This window comes from Tasmannia lanceolata, unplaced genomic scaffold, assembly GCF_043159265.1.
Source record: "Tasmannia lanceolata isolate RefF3 unplaced genomic scaffold, GAP_Taslan_0.1 ptg000015l, whole genome shotgun sequence".
Lineage (NCBI taxonomy): Eukaryota > Viridiplantae > Streptophyta > Magnoliopsida > Canellales > Winteraceae > Tasmannia > Tasmannia lanceolata.
This window is the reverse complement of record NW_027518692.1, coordinates 54,518,665-54,537,575: the sequence shown is the minus strand read 5'-3', so window position 1 is coordinate 54,537,575 and position 18,911 is coordinate 54,518,665. Positions and strand designations below refer to the sequence as shown.

Here is an 18,911-nt window from a genome sequence, read left to right as displayed (position 1 = left end):
AGCTTATCTGGAAAAAATGCAGAATAAAATACATAAAAATTAAAACCATAATATTTTGAAAATTGCAATATAATTAGAGGACAAAGTCGGGTTAGGGTCGTACCGAGTTGCCACATGCCCCAACCCAAACAAAAACCGAATTTAAACCGGATTGGCTTTTCTCAATCCTAACCAACCCAACCAGAGGAAATGCCAACCCAACACAAGTGAAAATTGGGCCATGTCCAAGTTGCACCACTAGATTTGCCTCTCTCTCTCTCTCTCATTTATGTTACATAGGTACTCTTTTGCACCGCAGATCGATTACTTTTGCCTCTCTTTCGCACTATATTTACACATGCACTCTAGTTTGTAATGCTTACTACTTTGCCGTTGGCTACGCTCTTTTTTTCCCTCACGGTCTCTTTTGCAGAGCTTTATCTCAATCTCTATATCACTCTCTCACACACGCTCTTTCCTTTTTACCGACACACTCTCTTAGACATGCTCCGTCTTTAGTAGTGCTTTACCGTTTTTTGTCTCTCATCCTAATGCTTTACATTCATATTGTTTTGTCTCTTCTCTTAGACTGAATGATTTTAACGGGCACCACGACTTTGATATGCGTGGCAGGAGATACATATTTACTACATGAACCTTTTCTGATTCAACCCGAAGGAAAATGGTCAAGTTCGCTGAAGAGAATGACACTTACTGGGTACTTTGCCAAGGTAAAAGTGCAGGGTGATTGCTACCCTTCGAACTGCAGTTCCACTATGAAATCGCCAAAAATTTGCCCCATTTGATAATTGGAACATACCTCGATGCATTTGTAAACCTTTCCATGTAGGCCATTGCCCATTTATGTTTATCAACTTTCCAATTTACCTTGCACCCGTTTGAACTTCTAGAATCGTCCAAGTATTAATCCAATTATTGTGCAGCACTTGGGTGACCCCAGCATGGTGGGAGTCTTCAATTGATGGGTCCAATTCGTGTTTATATGTCTTATTTGTATGGTAGGAAGCTGGACAACATCCTGAGTCTACATGGTGCTCTTGCTCTTGGGAGGATTAGATGATTTCCCCTAAATATAGAGATTACTTTTTTGTTTAAGGGGTCCAGCGGCATCAGTCATTGGAATGCCCCAAACCGAGCTCATGGCCAAGCACGAAACAGCCCCGCACACATGCAAATACAATCTACAAACATGCAAGGCTAATGTATCGAGCAATTCTAATCAATTCCATTCAAATCAATAAAATTAATCAAGTCTCATCTATCATAGAACATCTCAACCGCCCCATAGTTCCAACTTCCAAGTCCCGCTACTCAACCCCGAACACTAATTGAATTCAAAATATTAAGGAGGACTACTATGGCCACACAATTAGGGGTAGTAACGGGGCGGGACATGCTGATGATGCATTCCCCGTCCCCATCCCGCCTCAAGGAAAATTCCCCGCCCCGCACACTAGGGGGGAAATTCCCCGCCTTGTATTGGACGAGCACTAGTGAACCTTGGGATGGTGTTTGCCTCTCTCAACCGTCTGTGGAGTTAATGACATTATTTTGAAAATTTACCCTAATTATGTGGGTACGTTTGACATTTTGGAAAGGGTGTTAAAGCAAAGTGGTTTACTTTCTTGTATACGTGGTAGAAAATTCATGATTCAATCTCGTATATGCTCTGTTTGGTTGTCTCTATGGTTTTAAATTTTCTCAAAATTTCCCCAGAACAACTGAAATGTTTCCATTTCCATCCCCACTGAAACGAAATCTACATAATTTCTTTTCACGTCATTGTTTCTACGAAATTTTGACTGAAATTCCTGAAATTTGATTAAAATGATCACAATGACAAAATAATGGAATGATGTTATCATTTGCTTTTCATTTCATTAATGTAGAGTGATATTTGGTAGCCAACATCGTTGAACTACACAGCAAAGCAACCGTATCTTAAGCATGTGATGTCAAATCTATATGAGACCAATAATACCTCATAATTCTATGTGTATTGACATGGAGTTGGGGTTCTTAGAGGGAAAATTGGTCATTGTACCTTCTTACACTTATCACATTGTACTTCTTTATTTACTTTATTGCTCCAGACATGTGCGACAATGCATGTCACTGGGCGTTCCATGTGATTAAGCTATTATGGATGGCTTTCTAGCTTATGTGTATGTATTTGTGCTTATTCTAGCATTTTCCAAACTTTCTTCTTAAAATTTCATTATTTACATATATTTTTTTAAAGATTAAAAAATTTCATCATTTGCTTAAGTTTTCGTACGTTTTCTTTGATTTTGCAAGATTTCCACCGAAATTTCCATTGAAACTAAAATGTTTTTGTTTCTGTGCCGACTGAAACCAAATATAATTAAGATCTTGGTTGGCTCCCCTTGGTGGAAAGGAAAGTGAAAATTGACTGCTTATTGTTTCAATATTTGCACTATTTATGAAACAAAATTTCATGTAAAATAAATTCCATAAAAATGTGAAAAAAAGGGTGGTACTTTCTAAGAAAGAGATCGAAAATCTGACATGATTTCACTTTCGGTTCCAAATAGGAGAGGTAACCAAATGGATTATTAAGGTCACTTGGTTGCATCATTCCATTAGAAAAGCACATCAGAAGTAAATTTCTTGATGGATTTTTAAACGGCTTTTAAGGTAAAAAATTACATCCAAAGATCTACTTTTCACCTACGTTGTAGGAAAGTGATGCAAACTGGAAAAAGGCACTCATAAGTCATAACTAGGGTTGTCAATGGACCTAGACTGTCTGGGGGGATCCAAAGGATCCGAACATTAATGGACAAGATTTGGGCATTTCAACCGGATCCAAACAAGTACATCGGATCCATATCCTAATGCCCAACAGTATTTTGGATCGCGATCTGGACGTAGCCAACGTCCTAGATTCAAATGGAGGGCGGGAGGGTATGAAAATATCCTTCATATTTTTATTTAGGGATTTGCTAGCGTCCATCATAAAAAAGATTTCACGGATGGGCTGTTGCATGTGAGAACAGCCACACAGGCTCACTTTTCAGCAGATTTTGTCTTCATTCACGAGGTGGCTGCTCTCACATGCAACAGCCCATCCGCAAAATGCCTTCTGCGATGGACGCTAGCAAATCCCTTTTATTTATCTCTATTTAATATTTATTAAGGGTTGGGGGTTGCTAGGGACATCGCAGAAGGCATTTCACGGATGGTCTACTAAAAACCCTACTCAAAACGACAAACATTTAATTTCCCTGCTTTTTGTTTCAGTTATGATCATCTCTCTCTCTCTCTCTAGTTTCTTTTCTCTTTTCTCCCCTAACCTCAAGCAGCAAGTGAACTTCCCCCGACGTCAAGAAGGGGGAGATAGGTCTTACTTTGTTTAGGGTGCATATTAATAAAGGGAAATGATATCTGCGCCAAGTGTTTCGATAAACATGCGCTCCACTTGTTTGTCGTGCAGTATTTAAAGGGTTTAAAGAGCTTTTTAGAACCGTAATATCATCTGATATCCCTTTAAATACTACATGACAAACAAGTGAAGCGCTTGTTTATCGAAACACCTTAGCTCCGATATCATTTCCATTAATAAATGAATCAGCCCTTATAAGTATAGTACATGTGTTGTAGTTACACCCCTAAACTACTTTTACGGCTGCTAATCTGTCTTACTGCCTGAATTAAGCTAGGAGCAACAAATAGAGGCACGTACAATACTAGTAAGAGTACACTCCAATGGACGGGCCCATTTGAAAATGGATTGGAACCCAAGCTGACAAATTAAGATCCGAAAGGAACTTCGAAAAGGATCTTATCAAAAAGGGATCCGACACCGCTATTAAGAAATAAGAAGAACCACCTATTTTTAATGACCCACCTCCATCTTGGCCACAGAAACCATGGGCCCCACATAATGGCCCGAAGGATGAACCTATTTGATTCTTCTCGATGTACCTGAAAAAGGGTCCCTAGTAGTAGTTCCAAGAGTTGGAAAAGAAATCTCTCTCTCCGTGGGAAAAGAATAAAAATATTAGGGAAAAATACACTTCGACCCCTATGGTTCGTGACACATTCAACTTAACCCCTAATGTTTAGAAAGTTACAAGTAGACCCCTCTGGTTTCAATTTGTGTAAGGTAGACCCCCTCAGTTGACGACGGTTCGTCCACAGATTGAAAGGTTAGGATTATCCTATGGAGCTGATTTTTTGGGCACACCCTATCTATGTCGGGGCCCATCAAATGAACGTTTTGGATCATCCAAACAATGTAGGCCCGCTGTGTTTTTAGTAGTGTTTGGATTTGGGTACGGGGTTTGGTGGGGGTATGGGGTTTTCATTAGCATTGATAGGTACGGGCTACCTTATACAAATTGAAACGACAAGGGGGTCTACTTATAACTTTTTAAACATTAGGGGTTAAGTTGGATGCGTAATAAACCACAGGGGTCTAAGTGTATTTTTCCCAAAATATAATAACGGAAAGACAAACCCTAGAGAGGCAAGAAGAGGTGGAGCAAAAAAACAAAGGTTTTCCTCTATATCCTCTCTCCGTGATAAACCCTAGGAGGAGAGAAGAAGTAGAAAATGAAATCGATAAGCGGTTCGGTTGTTTCTTCCAGTCCGATCTCTCTGAAAAAAGCCGCTCGCACTCTTTCTCGTTTCGTCTCCACCGAAACGGGAGCTTCGCAAGCCGTTTCGGCCTACCTGAAACGTGCTTCGGCTTCCTTCAACCATCTTCTCCAATTTCATAAAGAACTGAAAACCCTAAAGAAATCCGAGCGCAAGAACAGACAAAAACCCCTCTTTGAGACGGTCGATAGGGGGAATTTTACGGGCGCAGAGAAAAACCCTAGTGGAGACAAATCAGTTGTCTTTCATCAAGATAGAAATCTCAATTTAGGAGATAGAGATGGTAATTTTGATGATGAAAAGGGGAGTAGGAAGAAAAAAAGAAGAGATTTGGGAGAAGAGAGAGAAGGGGATAAAGAAAAGGAGGGGGAGAGAAAGAAGAGGAAGAAGGTGGAGGTGGAAAATGGGTCAGCGGATCGAAACGAGGAGCATAGAAAGAAGAAGAGGAGAAAACAAAAGGGCGGCGATTAGATTAGCTGCTGATAATTTGATTAGAAAGAAACAAGGTTTTGTGCTTACTTTCAGATGCTTCTTGCTATAATCATTTTCGTCTAATTCGAAGGAAATGGCACTATTGTTGTTTTACTTTACCTATCATTGGATTGTTTATGTTGCAAATTGGAAGTGAAATGCTCTGTTTTTTTTAGTAGAATTACAGTTGGAATTCAAATTTCAAGATTTTATCTCTCTAGATTCAATGGATTTTGTAATTCGAAGGAAGTGGCACTATTGATGTTTTACCTCTCATTGGCTTGTTAATCTTGCAAAGTAGAAGTGAAATGCTCTTTTTCTTAGTAGAATTGCAATTGGGAATTCAAATTTCATTCTTTTATCTCTCTCTATATTCAATGTCGGGAGAACAACTTAAAATCTTGGTTTTCAATTGCTGAGAGTTATCTTGAACTGTTGAGTGGTGGAATTGTTATAGATGATATGGTTTCATTGTTGCACCTATATTCCATTTAAAAAAAAAAAGCTAATATATGGAGGATCTTGGTAGCATTATTGTTCTCGTTAGTAACATGCGAACAGAAACTCTAACAAAGTGTGTGAAATCTGCTTCAGTTATGGTGGGAGTGTATGATGGGTCTTGTACTTTCTCAGGATAGATTTACATGTTTTTTTATATTTAAATGGGGATTTCCTGTGGACCAACATCTATAAGTTGGTTATCAGATTACCCTTTGATTTAAGGATTGGCGAAATTACATTTTCCATTGCCGTTCTTCTGTCTAGCACATCATATTGAAGTTGGTCATTTGTTTTATGATCGATCAAGATTGGCTAATTATTAGTTTTTGGCAACTGCTTTGTATTTTTTATGTGGACCTCTGCGAAACCTTGGCCCCGTCAGCTCATTGCTTTCCTGAGCTCACACTTTTGTATCTCTTACATCTTCTACTGCTTCTGAGTCTGCCTTGGATTTGGACATGGAAAGCCTTTAGTTTAATCCATCTGGACATGATCTTGCATGATTTCTTTCTGCTTTCTTTGGTCATGTTGATCACAATTTTTGTTCGCAGTTTCCAACAGCTCTTCTATTCAAACTTGGAAATGACCATTGGTGTGTGTGTGTGCGCGTGCATGCGTGCGTGCTTGCTTGCTTTGTATTCCATCTTAGTCCTCTAATGTGAGATAGAATGATAACTGCCTGTTTAGACAATTTCTTCATCTCATTTCCGATGGATGGACAGATGGGAAGAATAGATATTTAATCAATTTTCTTATTAATTGTCCAGCATGGACAGGTTTTTTAAAATCTGTTGATGCTTCTAGTTCCATCAGCGATGGTAATTTGATGTTTTGTCTTATTGATGATGTGACTGAGGAGATTAGAAAGTATAATGTGGTGCATGTTACCACTAATAATCCAGTGTTTCAGAACACGAATGTGGGTCAAAACGCGGCCAAAGAAAATCCTAATCAGCTCGGCACAGCGCGCTCACGTACTCGGTTGACGCGATCCCAACTTGGGAGAGTGAAAGGAGTTTTTATTGACTTTGTACGGTAAGATGCGGACTCGGACAATGACGCGGCCAAAGTAAAAGGGAGTCGACTCGGGGGAGTCCACGACGACACGGGGAAGTTTTAAAACTACGTTAGTGCGGGAGATAAGTTAATGAAGATGAGGGAGAATTGGATTCGCTGCGTTGCTCATTGCATCGACTTGATAATAAAGAGCATCGCTAAGCGCAAGGTCCTTGTTGAGACCGTTAAGAAGGTAAGGCAAGTGACGAAGTATATATATATATATATATATATATATATATATATATATATATGAGAGTAGAGTTCCTAAGGTGTCACCTCATATAGCTTATATGAGGTGGCGCTTAAAAACATAAGGGGCCCACTTTGTCTGGATGATCCAAAGCATTCATTTGATAGGCCCTCACATAGATAGGGTGTGCCCAAAAAATCAACTTCATAGGATCATCCTAACCCTTCCATTTGTGGAGGTTGAAATGGATGGGTATAAACCTCCATAAATCTGCCCATTTTTAACCTCCATAAATGGAAGGGTTAGGATGATCCTATGGACCTGATTTTTTGTAGGCACCATATCCATCTAAGGGCCTTTCAAATGAGTGGTTTGGATTACCCCAAAAATGTGGGCCCCTTATGTTTTGTGAGCGCCACCTCATATAAGCTATATGAGGTGACACCTTAGGAACTCTATTCTCTCTCTCTCTCTCTCTCTCTCTCTCTCTCTCTCTATATATATATATATATATATATATATATATATATATATATATATGAGCATTCATGGGTTCTTAGTTTAATGAGATCTCATATGAAGAAACTGCAAGCTTCTCTGTTCCACTCTCACTAAATTTGTCACTTTCTATTCACACCACATAACTTATATAAGCAGAAGTAGTCTCTCATATCATTATTTTCTTTGAGGCTTGTACACCCAGTTCTTTCGCCAAGAAGGGTGATGGCGTGATGGAACGTACAATTATAGCCTACTGCATTATGGGTACAATGCTTTATATTGGTGTTCTTAGAGGTGAATTTAGAGAAGAAGCATGCTACGGGCTTTATTTATGAGCTGATGGATTCATCTAAGGAGAAGATTGAGTTTAACTGTAGGGGCAGCGAAATAAAATTTATTCCTATTTGTACGAAGATTGATGGGAGTGGACGAACCAGTTGCATTGTCCCCTACACCAGCTAGGTACTATCTAAATCCCCATCTCAAATATTCAGCTGGCTACTTCAAGGTGGATGAGGTGAACGATGGTCTATACCAGTGTACGGATAGGCTGTTGGGTAGTGACACTAAAAAGCGTACGCTGGCGAGTGTCCAGCTAGATTTTTATGACAAGGCCGATGGAGAGTTTGGCACCCTCATGGCCATTGAAACAATGAACTAGTGTTCTCCAGGTACATTTTAGTTTGAAATTTTCACCTTTTACATATTTGCTATTAGTCGTTGTTTATATAATATCTGATTTTTTTTTGTCATTTTTTTTTTTTTTTGAATAGTTCATTATGTGTTATTGTTATCTTAATAAAATGTCACCATTAAAAAAAAATCTAATAAAATGTCAACTGCTTAATGTAACTAACTGGTGGGTCCACTTTGGATCTAAGATACCAGAGCTGACAGCCTTTGTTATAAGGTTCTTAAGCTTCACATTTAGTGCTTTAGGTTGTGAGAGTAACAAGTTATTATGTTTGTTTTAGTGGTCAGTATGTCATTCTTGTTTTTTAATGGTGAATCACAAATATTATTAATAAAGAAAGGCAAAACCCAAAGATGAGCTGGTTTGAAGTTATAGTACAAAGATCTAAGGAATAAGAGAGGAACAAGAAAGGAGAGGGGAAGAAGTATCAGAAAACAGAGGAAACCCATCAAAAGAGTAGCTGCCACCAAACTATACACCATCAAGGGGCGAAACTACACGACTCAATATGATATGCTACATGACCAGGGGGAACCCAACTAACTCCAAAGTGACCAAGGACAAAGTACCAGAACTCAAGAGTATAGATACGCTGAAGAAAGTGTTCAGTGGACTTGTGTAAGGCACCTGACACAATGGTTGACTATAATCTTTTGTCCAGTATGAATATGATCCACGGTGAGGATCTCATCAAGACAGGCTGACCAGCAGAATGCATTCCCAAGATGCAACCATCAAAGGTCAGCTTTGAGAACCCATTGCTAGAGAGGGAACCACTTAAGCATCGAACAATCAGCTTGGGCCTCACCAAATTGGATCGCATCCCACAGAAAGCGAATGAGGATTCTAAGAAACCTCTGAACTCCACAAGAATGGTTGCCCAAGGAAACAGAAAAGAGCAAATATGTTGCTGGATACTACAAGCCTCGCTGATGGATCACTTCAAAATCTTCTTCTCTCCTTCCAAACCATCCATCCATCCATATGGCCTCCAAGAGGGATACACTCCATAGCAATCTGCACATGGTAGGGTAGGACGCAAATGCACAAGCCTTGACAAGGTCCGAAATATGAATTGGGAAGGCCCAAACAACTCTTCTTCTTTCTTTTTTTTGAATGACCCCAAACAACTCCTAACAGACAGACTACAGATGAAGCCCCAAATCTCCATTGCGAAGGTGCAGTGAATGAAGAGTTGATTCACTATCTCCTTTTCTACGCAACACATGACACATCTATTGTTGATGTTTGGTTTCACAAATGGTCGATCGAAGGATCTTGTCCAGATAGGTGATCAAGCAAAAAGCGTATGTGCAGTTTGGAGCAGGACGCTACCACATCTTCCTCGCTGAATGGGGGACGCAATCGTGGCTAGTTAGAAAAAGAAAGATCTGATTGTGATCTCCCTACTAGGAGTAGATTAAAGTCAATCTTGGCATTAAGTCTTTTTTAATGGCATCTCGGTAATTAATTGTTCACAATATCCAGCACTCTGTCAAAGAAATTCCTCATGGACTGAACTCTCCAAACCACTTCCTATTGCGATGGCTAAATGACTCAATAGCACTCAGCCACCTGTCGATTCCAATGCTGAAGAGAGCTAGAAAATCCGTCATTAGAGGCCTCTCACCATACCATAAGTCATGCCAGAAGTGAATCTGATATCCTTAGTCCACTCTAAAACGGATACCCAATTGGAAGCACTCCATAGATCTTATGATATCTCTCCAAGCGGTGATACCTAGGAGCTAGTACTCATCCAAGGAAGACCACCCACCGAAGCAAGAGCCGTGCTTACTAGCTATAACTTTCTGCGAGAGATGATCTTGGCATCTTGCTCTTCTGCAAACCTCCACAACCATTTGGTTAAAAAGAGGCTTGTTCACCACTCTAAGGCTTCAGATGCCCAACCTCGAGCATATTCTTGCAGATTTCCCCCCAACTAACCAGGTGATAATTCCTACTCTCCTCGTTATTCCTTAGAAAGTTCTTCTGTAGCTACCTTAGTTATAAATTTCGTTCCGGTCACCGTTCCGTTTTAGCTACTGGAACGGAACGTTTCGGTGTTTCGGCCGTTTCGTTCGGCGTTTCGTTAGAAACTTTTCGTTCCGCTCCGGCGAGGGGAATTTTTTTTAAAAAAAGTTAAAAATATGAAAAAAATCCAGTGGGTATGCTAAATTTTTTGGAATTTTTGTTCCACTTCGGCGAGGGGAATTTTTTGAATTTTTTTCTAATTTTTTGCAAAAAGACGAAAATAGCCCTCCAAACAGCACCTCCACCGTCATAAAACGAGGGTAAATATGTAAAATACACTCCCCAACAGCCATAAGGGCATTTCCATAATTTTTTGGATTTTAAAATTTTTTATTTTTATTTTTCCAACTTTTCAACCCCATTCCGGCCGGAATAGGGGGTTTCGCCCATTCCGGCCGGAATGACTGGAACGGACTGGAATCTGGACCGGAACGGGAAATATAGGCATTCCGTTCCGGAATCCGGACCGGAACCGGAATTCCGGTGCGTTCCGGCCGGAACGGAACGGAATTGATAAGTAAGGTAGCTACTCAAGTCTATTTTTTTACTCTTTATTATTCTCATCTTTCAAAAAAGGCTACTCAAGTCTATTAAGCACGCCCAAAGGACAACAAAGAGGGACATTAAGTACAGGGGAAGAGTGGCAAAAAAAATTTATAAGCATGATCGTCCCACCTAAAGAAAGAATGACTTCTTCTACGGCGAAAGCTTCTTCACCACCCTTCTGAAACGTGTGAGGGATGTATGGAGACATGTAGAAAACATATTGAAAGGTGTGGGAAATATGTGTGAACTTAGGAAAATCGTTGTGGAAAAAACACACCAAAATTCAGGAATTGATATTAAAAAGGAAAACTATAGCATATATTGTAATAAAAAAATAAAAAAAAATATTCAAATAGAAACTTGAAATTAACAAATTTTAAATATACAAAACCATATATTTCATATCATTAAAAAAAAAAAAAACCATATTATTCATGTTTTCCTTGTCTTTCATATGTTTTCATTGACGTTTATCTGTCTTTTCTTAAACGTTTCTAATGTGTTTCCTAAGACGTTTCCCAATGTGTTTCTCATACGATTTTCCATGGCTTTTCTATTTCTCGTTTCCCCTCTATTTTTTCCTTGCTTTTATCGTTTCCGTTTCATGTCTCGCTTCCCGAATTCGTTTCCCACCCTAGTAACTACGATCAACCTACTTCTGCCCCTTGGAGGTCTTAAAAAATTTATACGCGAACTGTTCACCAATATGGAACACCATACTCACGAAATACATCTTCTCATCCAATCACTCAATCTACTGCCAAAACCCATTCGTTCCATGTGTTAATCCAAGCAGCTCTTCTCCACCCTACTATACACCTCCTACATATCCATCTTACCACACTGCTTCTTCCACTTCTCTGTTAGAAAGCAAGGCTCTTATTTCCAATTAGGGCCCCACTCAGAATTTATTTACCTCTGATAAAGGAACTTTGAGATTGGGAAATGAGCGACCCCAAGACTCCTCTTATGCGGTCAGCCATTACCTTAGCAAGAATCTTATATATGCTTTCCACAAAACTAATAGACTTGAAATCATTTTGATGCTCTACCAGTTTTTTTTTTTTTAAATCATTTTGATGCTCTTTTCCATCCCTCTTTGGAATGAGCAATCTGAAGGTATCCCCAAATATTCTTATCTAGTCTGAGACACCCAAAGAAATCTCCGAACATAGCCATAAAATTCCCTTTGATCGTTTCCCAACACTCCTGGAAGAATACCAAATTGGAACCCGGGGCTTTAGCATCCTTCCTCTCAGGGAAAAATGGGCTTTCTTTACTTCTTCCTCAGTAAAGGGGGCCTCTAACCCCTCATTGCCCACCAATGATGCAAGACAATAAAAAACAATCTCGTCCGGAGTCTTCTTTTTTTTTTTTTTTAGTGTGGGTGGGTGGGGGGATCTCATAATCTGCGATGCTATCACCTTCAGATTATCATTGCAATGCTCCTATCACTAAGGATTGGATATTATTCATTATCCTTGCATTTGCAATACTGAGGAAGTGCGCCATATTCTCATCACCCTACTTTAGCCACTTGGATATCGATCTTGGATGTCATTTCACCGCTTCCTGCAAGATGATCCTATCTTGGACTTACTTCAGCGAAGCTCTCTGATGACACCCTCCCATCTAGGGGTGTAAATGGATATTCGGAAATTCGATTACCGTCCGCATCCGAATCCGTTTAAAGCGAATATTATCCGAATCCGTTTCAAGCGGATATTATCCGAATCCGTTTATGAGATATCCAGCTCTTAGCGGATGCGAATCTGGTAAATGGTATATCCGATCCGTTTAACATCCGAATCCGAGAAGTAAATCCTTTTTATTTATTATTAATAATATCATTAATATTTATTTTTAGTAATGACACACTATGTTTTGTTTCTAAAAGAAAAGTGAATTTTCTTTTTAGAAAAAAAAACAAACAAACACAAAAATGGCCCAAACCCATTCCATCATATATAAAAAAAAAGAAGGAAAAACCCAAAAACCACTACCAACACTATCATCCATCCCCACCGCCTCCCTCTCTCTCTCTGCCTTTGTTTTAAAAGGAAGAAGAGGATCTCATATATTTTAGGGTTTGAGAGTTAATTTTGTGAAGAGAATGTAGAGGTCTAGTTTTAGGGTTTGAAAAATTCATTCGAGTAAGAAGGAGAAAAAAGATAAAGTGCTGCAATAAAATGTTTGAATTTACCGAATAAACGGATACGGATAATATCCGAATTCGAACAATATCCTGCGGATACGAATTCGGTAATAGATATTAAATATTCATTGAATTCGGATATAGCCATATCCGCTCCGAATTCGATCCGTTTTCACCCCTACTCCCATCAAGAGGGGCCCTCTCTTCCTTCGCATCTAGTTCACTGATCCTCATAAGAATTGCATCTTCCTTCTGACAAGCTGCATCTTTTTTCAGTTTTCTCCACTCACTGCCACTTTAGACTTCATATCTAAGATTTTTTGGGCCAGTCGCAGGTATAGGACCTCTTACACTACTTGGAAGAGTGTGTCTAGCTATTGGAGAGAGTTCAGTTAGCACTAACAAGGATATGACCTCTTACACTACTTGAATTTCTTTCCTAGCTATTGGGATCTGCCAAGCGGCATTGGCAGAAGAAGTTTAGTGCATTTAGGACAACCGTACAATATCACTTGGGATGAGATGAGGACTAGGTTAAAGGATAAGTGCGTCCCAACCTTCTATAAACAACAAAGTGTTGAAGCAGTTGTTGGGTTTGAAGCAGTTGAACTCCACGGTCACTGAGTACTTGTCTCAGTTTGAGGAGCTTTCGATGAGATGTGATGTCTCTGAAGCACTTTACATGACTGTAGGAAAGTTCGTGTATGGGTTTAGGAACGATATTAAGAGGTAGGTCAAACTCCATTCTCCTGAGACCATGGAGGATGTCTATCATAAGGCTCTTGAAATTGAATGATATCTTAAGTACCCCAACCCTAGAAGTGGGACATCCCAAATAAGAGAGGCCCAATCAACTAGATCCTGGTCATCGCAGCAAACTGACAGAGTTGTCCAGTCAGGACCAGTTGCCTCAAGAAGCAACAATAGTGTTTCTAGAGGTAGCAACAACTTTGGTCCCACAGTTAGCACTAATCGGGATAAAGGACCTGATTGGGAGACCTTTTTAAGGAATTCTACAGGTTGGTATATGGAACATAATTTCAGTGACAGGCATTAAAATTTATTTCTGGATAGGAATTTCCAACTTTGAAGGATTCTTTCATTTAATTTCTAAATTTGGAAATGCCAAGTTTTAGACTATTAGCACGGTGAAGGGTTATACAGAATTTCTGTTGTAATGTTTTGCTCATTTATGAATAAAATTTGGGTTGTCATCGTACAAAAAAAAAATATTTGGCTTCCACCGACCTCAAGCTTTAAGATTCCTTGTTTTTCTTACCTTGTGGGGATTGAAGGAACTGCAACCTTGTGGCTGGGCTAATTTGTGCTTCTATTTCTGTACCAAAAGGGAGTTCAATCAATAGAGTGAGATGCCTAGTTTACCTTGGTGAAGCCTTCCCTAAAACTGTCTAATTATTCATGTATTGCACATGTCAAGTTTCTTTGTGCATTGGTGCTTTGCTGTGTATGTTGAAGACATTCGTGCATACTTGTATGCTTTCTCCCTCATTCATTATCCATACGAATTTTCAGATGTTATCAAGAGTACCTTTTCTTGCGCTCTAACTGGCCTTAAGATTGTATGGACAATAATAGTTCCCGTTCTCTGTTATTCTTTTTAACCTTTTCCAGATCAACTTTTGACAGGCATTGCTGTAGCTGATATTGATTTCTCATTGATCTGTCTAGTGACATCTAAGATGGCAATATCTAAGGTAACTTTTATCTATATTAATCTGGACTTGCCATTTTTATTTTTTATAAGCTCATCTTTTGAATAACTTTACATTCTTGTGTCGTTTCAGTTCTTTAGCAGGTCTGATGCATTTTTCCTGTTCTAGTATCAGAAGCATGGTAATTGGAATCCTGCTTCCTTGTGGTTTTGGGCAATTCTAACCATTTCAATCCAACTCACCTGGACAATACATTAAAGTTTTTTCAGCTATATTATTACTCTTGGGGAAAAACTAAACGAACTTTCACGTGATGTATTATGAGGTTCTTTATATATCGATGGCAATCAAGATGGAGTTTTGCTTCTTAGGACAATATTTAGGATGTTTTGTATTCTGGAGTTGCATTGATCGATCTCTGTGATTCAATTAACAAATTTGTTTCATATTTTACCTGTGTGTTAACTTATAATTAGTGAAGGCTGTCCTTTATCCTTCATCCCTCCCATGGAACCTCACTGTAAATCCCTTCTCTCATGCATCATACTGTTAGGCAATGGCATGCCACAAGTTTTAATGATACATGCATGGAATTCTAGTTATCTTGCTGTAATAGAAGGTGCATTCTGTCGCATTCTAAACAATTTGGGCAGCCCCGGCTCGTCTAAGATTATGTTTTGGTAGCCAGTTACCCAGCTTAAAATATCGAAATAAGAGAATGGTTACACTGTTTGTTGCAAGTTTGTAACTAATATAACAGACGCCCCCAATGAACAGTGAATCAGGTTCAGACGCCCCTGATGAAGAGTGAATCGGGTTATCTTAGTAGTTCCTAATGAAACTTGAGCCATTTTTCAGGAAGAACAGTGTACTAAAGACGTCACCCTGTTTTCTCTGAGCATGTTGCATGGACATGTCTCTTAAACACCATACAATTCAAATGAGTAAGAGCAAATAGTAGCTCTCCTCCCCATTGAGCTTTGCAGAATCTCTTTGGCATGTCGCAGAGCGACCAGAACTTCATGGATGTTATTGTTGCTCTGTTGCTCGCAAGCCTTGGGCTCTGTCCAGATGCTTGCTGAAACTAAAGCTAGTGGATTTTCCACATACTCCATCTGATATTGTTCTTGCCCAGATTTCATCTGGTCCTGTGCTTGCCCAGAGCCCATCTGATCTTGTGCGTGTTCAAGCTCTTCTCTGTGCACGGAAGATTGTCTGTTTGAAGAGGAGAATGTTTAGCATGAATCTATCTATATTTTACAATTAATACCCAGGAAAAAAAGGAACAGAAAATAATATCGCAAACACTGTTGCACACCCGATGATGAAACAAGCAATACAAAGAGATTGCAAGAAGATTAGAAGGCCATTCTGTCATTGTGTAGTGGGGTGGCATTTCTGGTTTTCTTGGTCCTTGTTGAACTTTGCGATCTTGACAGTTTCTAAAGAACCAGCAAGAGCTGTTCAACACACCATTAATTTCAATTTGACCCATTTTGAAAGCCGGGTTTGAAGGGCTAGCTATCCCATGTTCAGCTGCGCCCACAAGCACGAGAACTCTCTCATTGCTTATGCCTCTCATTAGGAGGACGAAATATGTTCTGGTGGAAATAAATTAGGGGGTAAATTAAGGGGTAAATCATTAATGTACCTTGTATGAAAAAGCATTGATTGAACCAATTTGCAACTCTGTACCCTTCACGATAAATGTGAGAAATTTTCCTTTGATCATGGTTGAGCAGTCCTTATATTAGCTAAAAAGCTAGAGTCCAAGAAGGATAGGAATTTGGGAAAAGAATTTTCTCGGCAGGGTGATCCCATGGTCAACCATGCTATGGGTTGTAAATTAGGATTAGCCCCGTTTCTAATTTCGGCATAAACCATTTTAGAGGCGCTGGTTTACCTTTAAACAAGGAGAAAAAGAGAGAGTGCGACTTACCCCGTTTCTAATTGTTACCAAGAGGGTAAGTTAGTTAACTCCACTTTTGGGTAAAATACATGCGAGAGAAGAGGCTACTTAGGTAACTCCCACGACTTACAGCCCAGTTTAATACTATTTTTCTGCTCACCATGCAAAAAAAAAGGTCGGGTCGAGTTGAGGCTAGGGGTGCAACTCAGGTCGGGTTCAACCCGAGTTGATTTGGGTCGGGTTGGGTTCAGGTTGAGGGGTTGGGCAACCCGACCCGAGTGAAACCCGTCATTTTTATCATTTTTTTATTTAAGTAAGCTTAAAAAGTTGGGTTGGGTCAGGTTGAACTCCGGTCGGGTCAGGTTGGGTTGAACCTTATCGGGTTGGAACTGGGTCGGATCCAGCTCGGGTTGGAAAAATGGGTTCTTCGGGTCGCTTCAACCCGACCCGAGTTGAAGCCCTAGCACCCCTAGAAAGGACTGTCAATTTCTATAAACATACCTCGGTGAATAGTTCAAGAACTCTTCAGAGCTAAGATTGTCTTTAAATTTGCTGGATTCTTCATTTTTACAATAATGGGCAGTGTCCACTGAACTCGAACTTTCTTTGTAAGATGGCATTTGGTGAACTGAATCTGCAGCAATAGTTGATGAATGGTCTAGTATGAAATCCTCTGTGATTAACTCTTCTTTTATTTCCCCCATCTTCCTTTCTGTCTTGCATTTTTTGGGCTCTGCTGTATGAAGATCAGTTTTTTTTTCTTTTGAACTAATGGATCCTTTAGTTTCTGACAAATTCAATTGGCCTAAAGTAGATGAATGTTTCAGAGATTCTAGCTTTTTCGTCACGAATTTCAGCTTCTTTTCAGCTCTCTTCTTGGACCCGATCTCTCTCTTTAGCTCTCTTTCTAGCTCTACCACCTGTAACCCCAAAAGAAAAAAAGAGAGAGTCACAGATCTGTTAATGAACTCATTATTCTCTAATTTATCCAAGAAATGCATCAAAATATATTAATGGTATGAATACTAAGCATGAAAATTACATTAGAACGTAAAAAACAAAAAGAAGAAGAAGAAACATGCAGTGAAACTTTATGAACAAATGAAAGAGTAAAAACAAAGCACAGTACCAAAAACAAATGTAGAAAATAAAAGAAACAGACCTTTTCTTCCATGAGCTTTGCTTCTTCTTTTGCAGCCCTAGAAGCTCCTCTCTCTGCAAGCAATCTTCCCCTCAAACAATCAACAGTCCCTGAGCCATCATCTTCCCCAATCATCCTCTCTCTGAGAGTAACACCAAACCAAGAAATCAACAAATCAACAAAAAAACCATCCACATCTTATCTCCAAAGCCACCCCTAAGCATTTTTATGCTGTTGGCCAGTCCTTTTGCTCATAGATCCCGTTTTGAAGCTGCTCTCCAAACTGATCCAGAGTCAATAATGGCCAATTCTCAAGCTACACGAGAACACATTCAATGCTAAGTTATCAAAAACTAAATGACCCATCTATTCTAAACTTAGAATTGTCAAATCAGAGCTTTTAATGGGTGTTTTTATCTTGGAAAGGGAAATGGGAATGTAGCTTCAAAGCATCAAACTAGGAGTATTGCATCTACCTATCAAAAAAAAAAAAAAGGAGTACTGCATCTGCTAAAAACAACAAAGATACTACTGCTTTTAGAGAGCCATTATTTGATCTTGAATCCTTTTCCTTATCGTTTAGTTGCCAACCCAAGAGTGGGCCCTTCGACTTAAGGTGGTAAGATGTCCCCCAAGAAACTTTAGCCTTTAACTGGTAATTCTAAGGAAAATTTTATAAAGACCATCAAAGTCATGATTTTTTTTAATAACTACCACCCTTTGATCCAAAAACAAGTCTGGCCCATTGCCACTGGCTCCACCTCGATTGGAAAATCCCGGACCCTTGATGGATAATGTCTCGTTTAGGGTTGCTAAGTCTCCGTTTCGTTGAGGCTCCATTTCTTTCGATGTAAAAATGGACGTTAATTTTGTATTATGTTGTAAAAATGAGCATGAAACAAATTTTACGTCCATTTTTACCTCGAAAGAAACGGAGCATGAACGTAAAATGGGCGTAAAACAAATTTTATGACTTCAAAATGGGTGTAGAAAAAAACAGAGCATAATGCCTTGATTTTACATAATCTTACACATGGCAATCCAAACGAAAATCTTTCCATAGATAACCCTTTTCCGAGATAGCCAAGACCCTCTCTAGTATAATACCTGCAACGACTTAAAAATTAGTTTAAACTGGGATTTGGGTTGTCTTAATCTGAGTAAAAAACATGGCATATGAAATTCAAGAATTTCACATTGCTCTTGTTGTCTTTGGTGGGATCACGTGATCCCACCGTTTGTCCTAAATCAGTCTTTATTGCCAGCCTGGGTCTGACCCTAAAATGGTGTAAAGAGTGGTTTATTACAAATGCTGTATCATCACGTGACTAGACGGGTCCCCATGCAAAATCTAAGAAAATTGCTAAAAAGGGAAAATGACATATTCGCCCATTTATCTTCCTGGACCACCCCC

General features: G+C 39.3%; 2 protein-coding genes across 6 annotated transcripts; one reads left to right on the top strand and one right to left on the bottom strand.

Moving 5' to 3' along the window:
• Nucleotides 1-4,450: 4,450 nt before the first annotated feature.
• LOC143892464 (uncharacterized) lies at nt 4,451-15,049 on the top strand. 4 transcript variants are annotated; one of them, XM_077397091.1, is made up of 5 exons: nt 4,451-5,129; nt 6,506-6,844; nt 7,548-8,016; nt 14,422-14,489; nt 14,580-15,049. In XM_077397091.1, the coding sequence occupies exon 1, from the start codon at nt 4,579-4,581 to the stop codon at nt 5,092-5,094; it is 516 nt and encodes a 171-aa protein (XP_077253206.1). In that variant the 5' UTR covers nt 4,451-4,578; the 3' UTR covers nt 5,095-5,129; nt 6,506-6,844; nt 7,548-8,016; nt 14,422-14,489; nt 14,580-15,049. The 4 variants fall into 4 exon arrangements, with proteins under 4 accessions (XP_077253206.1, XP_077253207.1, XP_077253205.1 ...); XM_077397092.1 differs by having other exon boundaries at nt 14,407-14,489; XM_077397090.1 differs by lacking the exons at nt 6,506-6,844; nt 7,548-8,016.
• Nucleotides 15,050-15,081: 32 nt separating this feature from the next.
• Nucleotides 15,082-17,954, bottom strand: LOC143892463 (uncharacterized). Of its 2 annotated transcripts, none has more exons than XM_077397088.1 (3): nt 17,486-17,954; nt 16,858-17,276; nt 15,082-15,662 (listed from the first exon to the last, which is right to left on the bottom strand). In XM_077397088.1, the coding sequence occupies exons 1-3, from the start codon at nt 17,630-17,632 to the stop codon at nt 15,368-15,370; spliced, it is 861 nt and encodes a 286-aa protein (XP_077253203.1). In that variant the 5' UTR covers nt 17,633-17,954; the 3' UTR covers nt 15,082-15,367. The 2 variants fall into 2 exon arrangements, with proteins under 2 accessions (XP_077253203.1, XP_077253204.1); XM_077397089.1 differs by having other exon boundaries at nt 17,519-17,948.
• Between the last annotated feature and the right edge of the window lie 957 nt (nt 17,955-18,911).

Coding starts and splice junctions, on each gene's coding strand:
- LOC143892464 (XM_077397090.1), top strand. CDS start 4,579: ATGAAATCGATAAGCGGTTCGGTTGTTTCTTCCAGTCCGATCTCTCTG.
- LOC143892463 (XM_077397088.1), bottom strand. CDS start 17,632: ATGATTGGGGAAGATGATGGCTCAGGGACTGTTGATTGTTTGAGGGGA. Junction 17,277..17,485: donor ATTTTCTACATTTGTTTTTG/GTACTGTGCTTT, acceptor TTGGGGTTACAG/GTGGTAGAGCTAGAAAGAGA. Junction 15,663..16,857: donor TTCTTGAACTATTCACCGAG/GTATGTTTATAG, acceptor CTCTTCAAACAG/ACAATCTTCCGTGCACAGAG.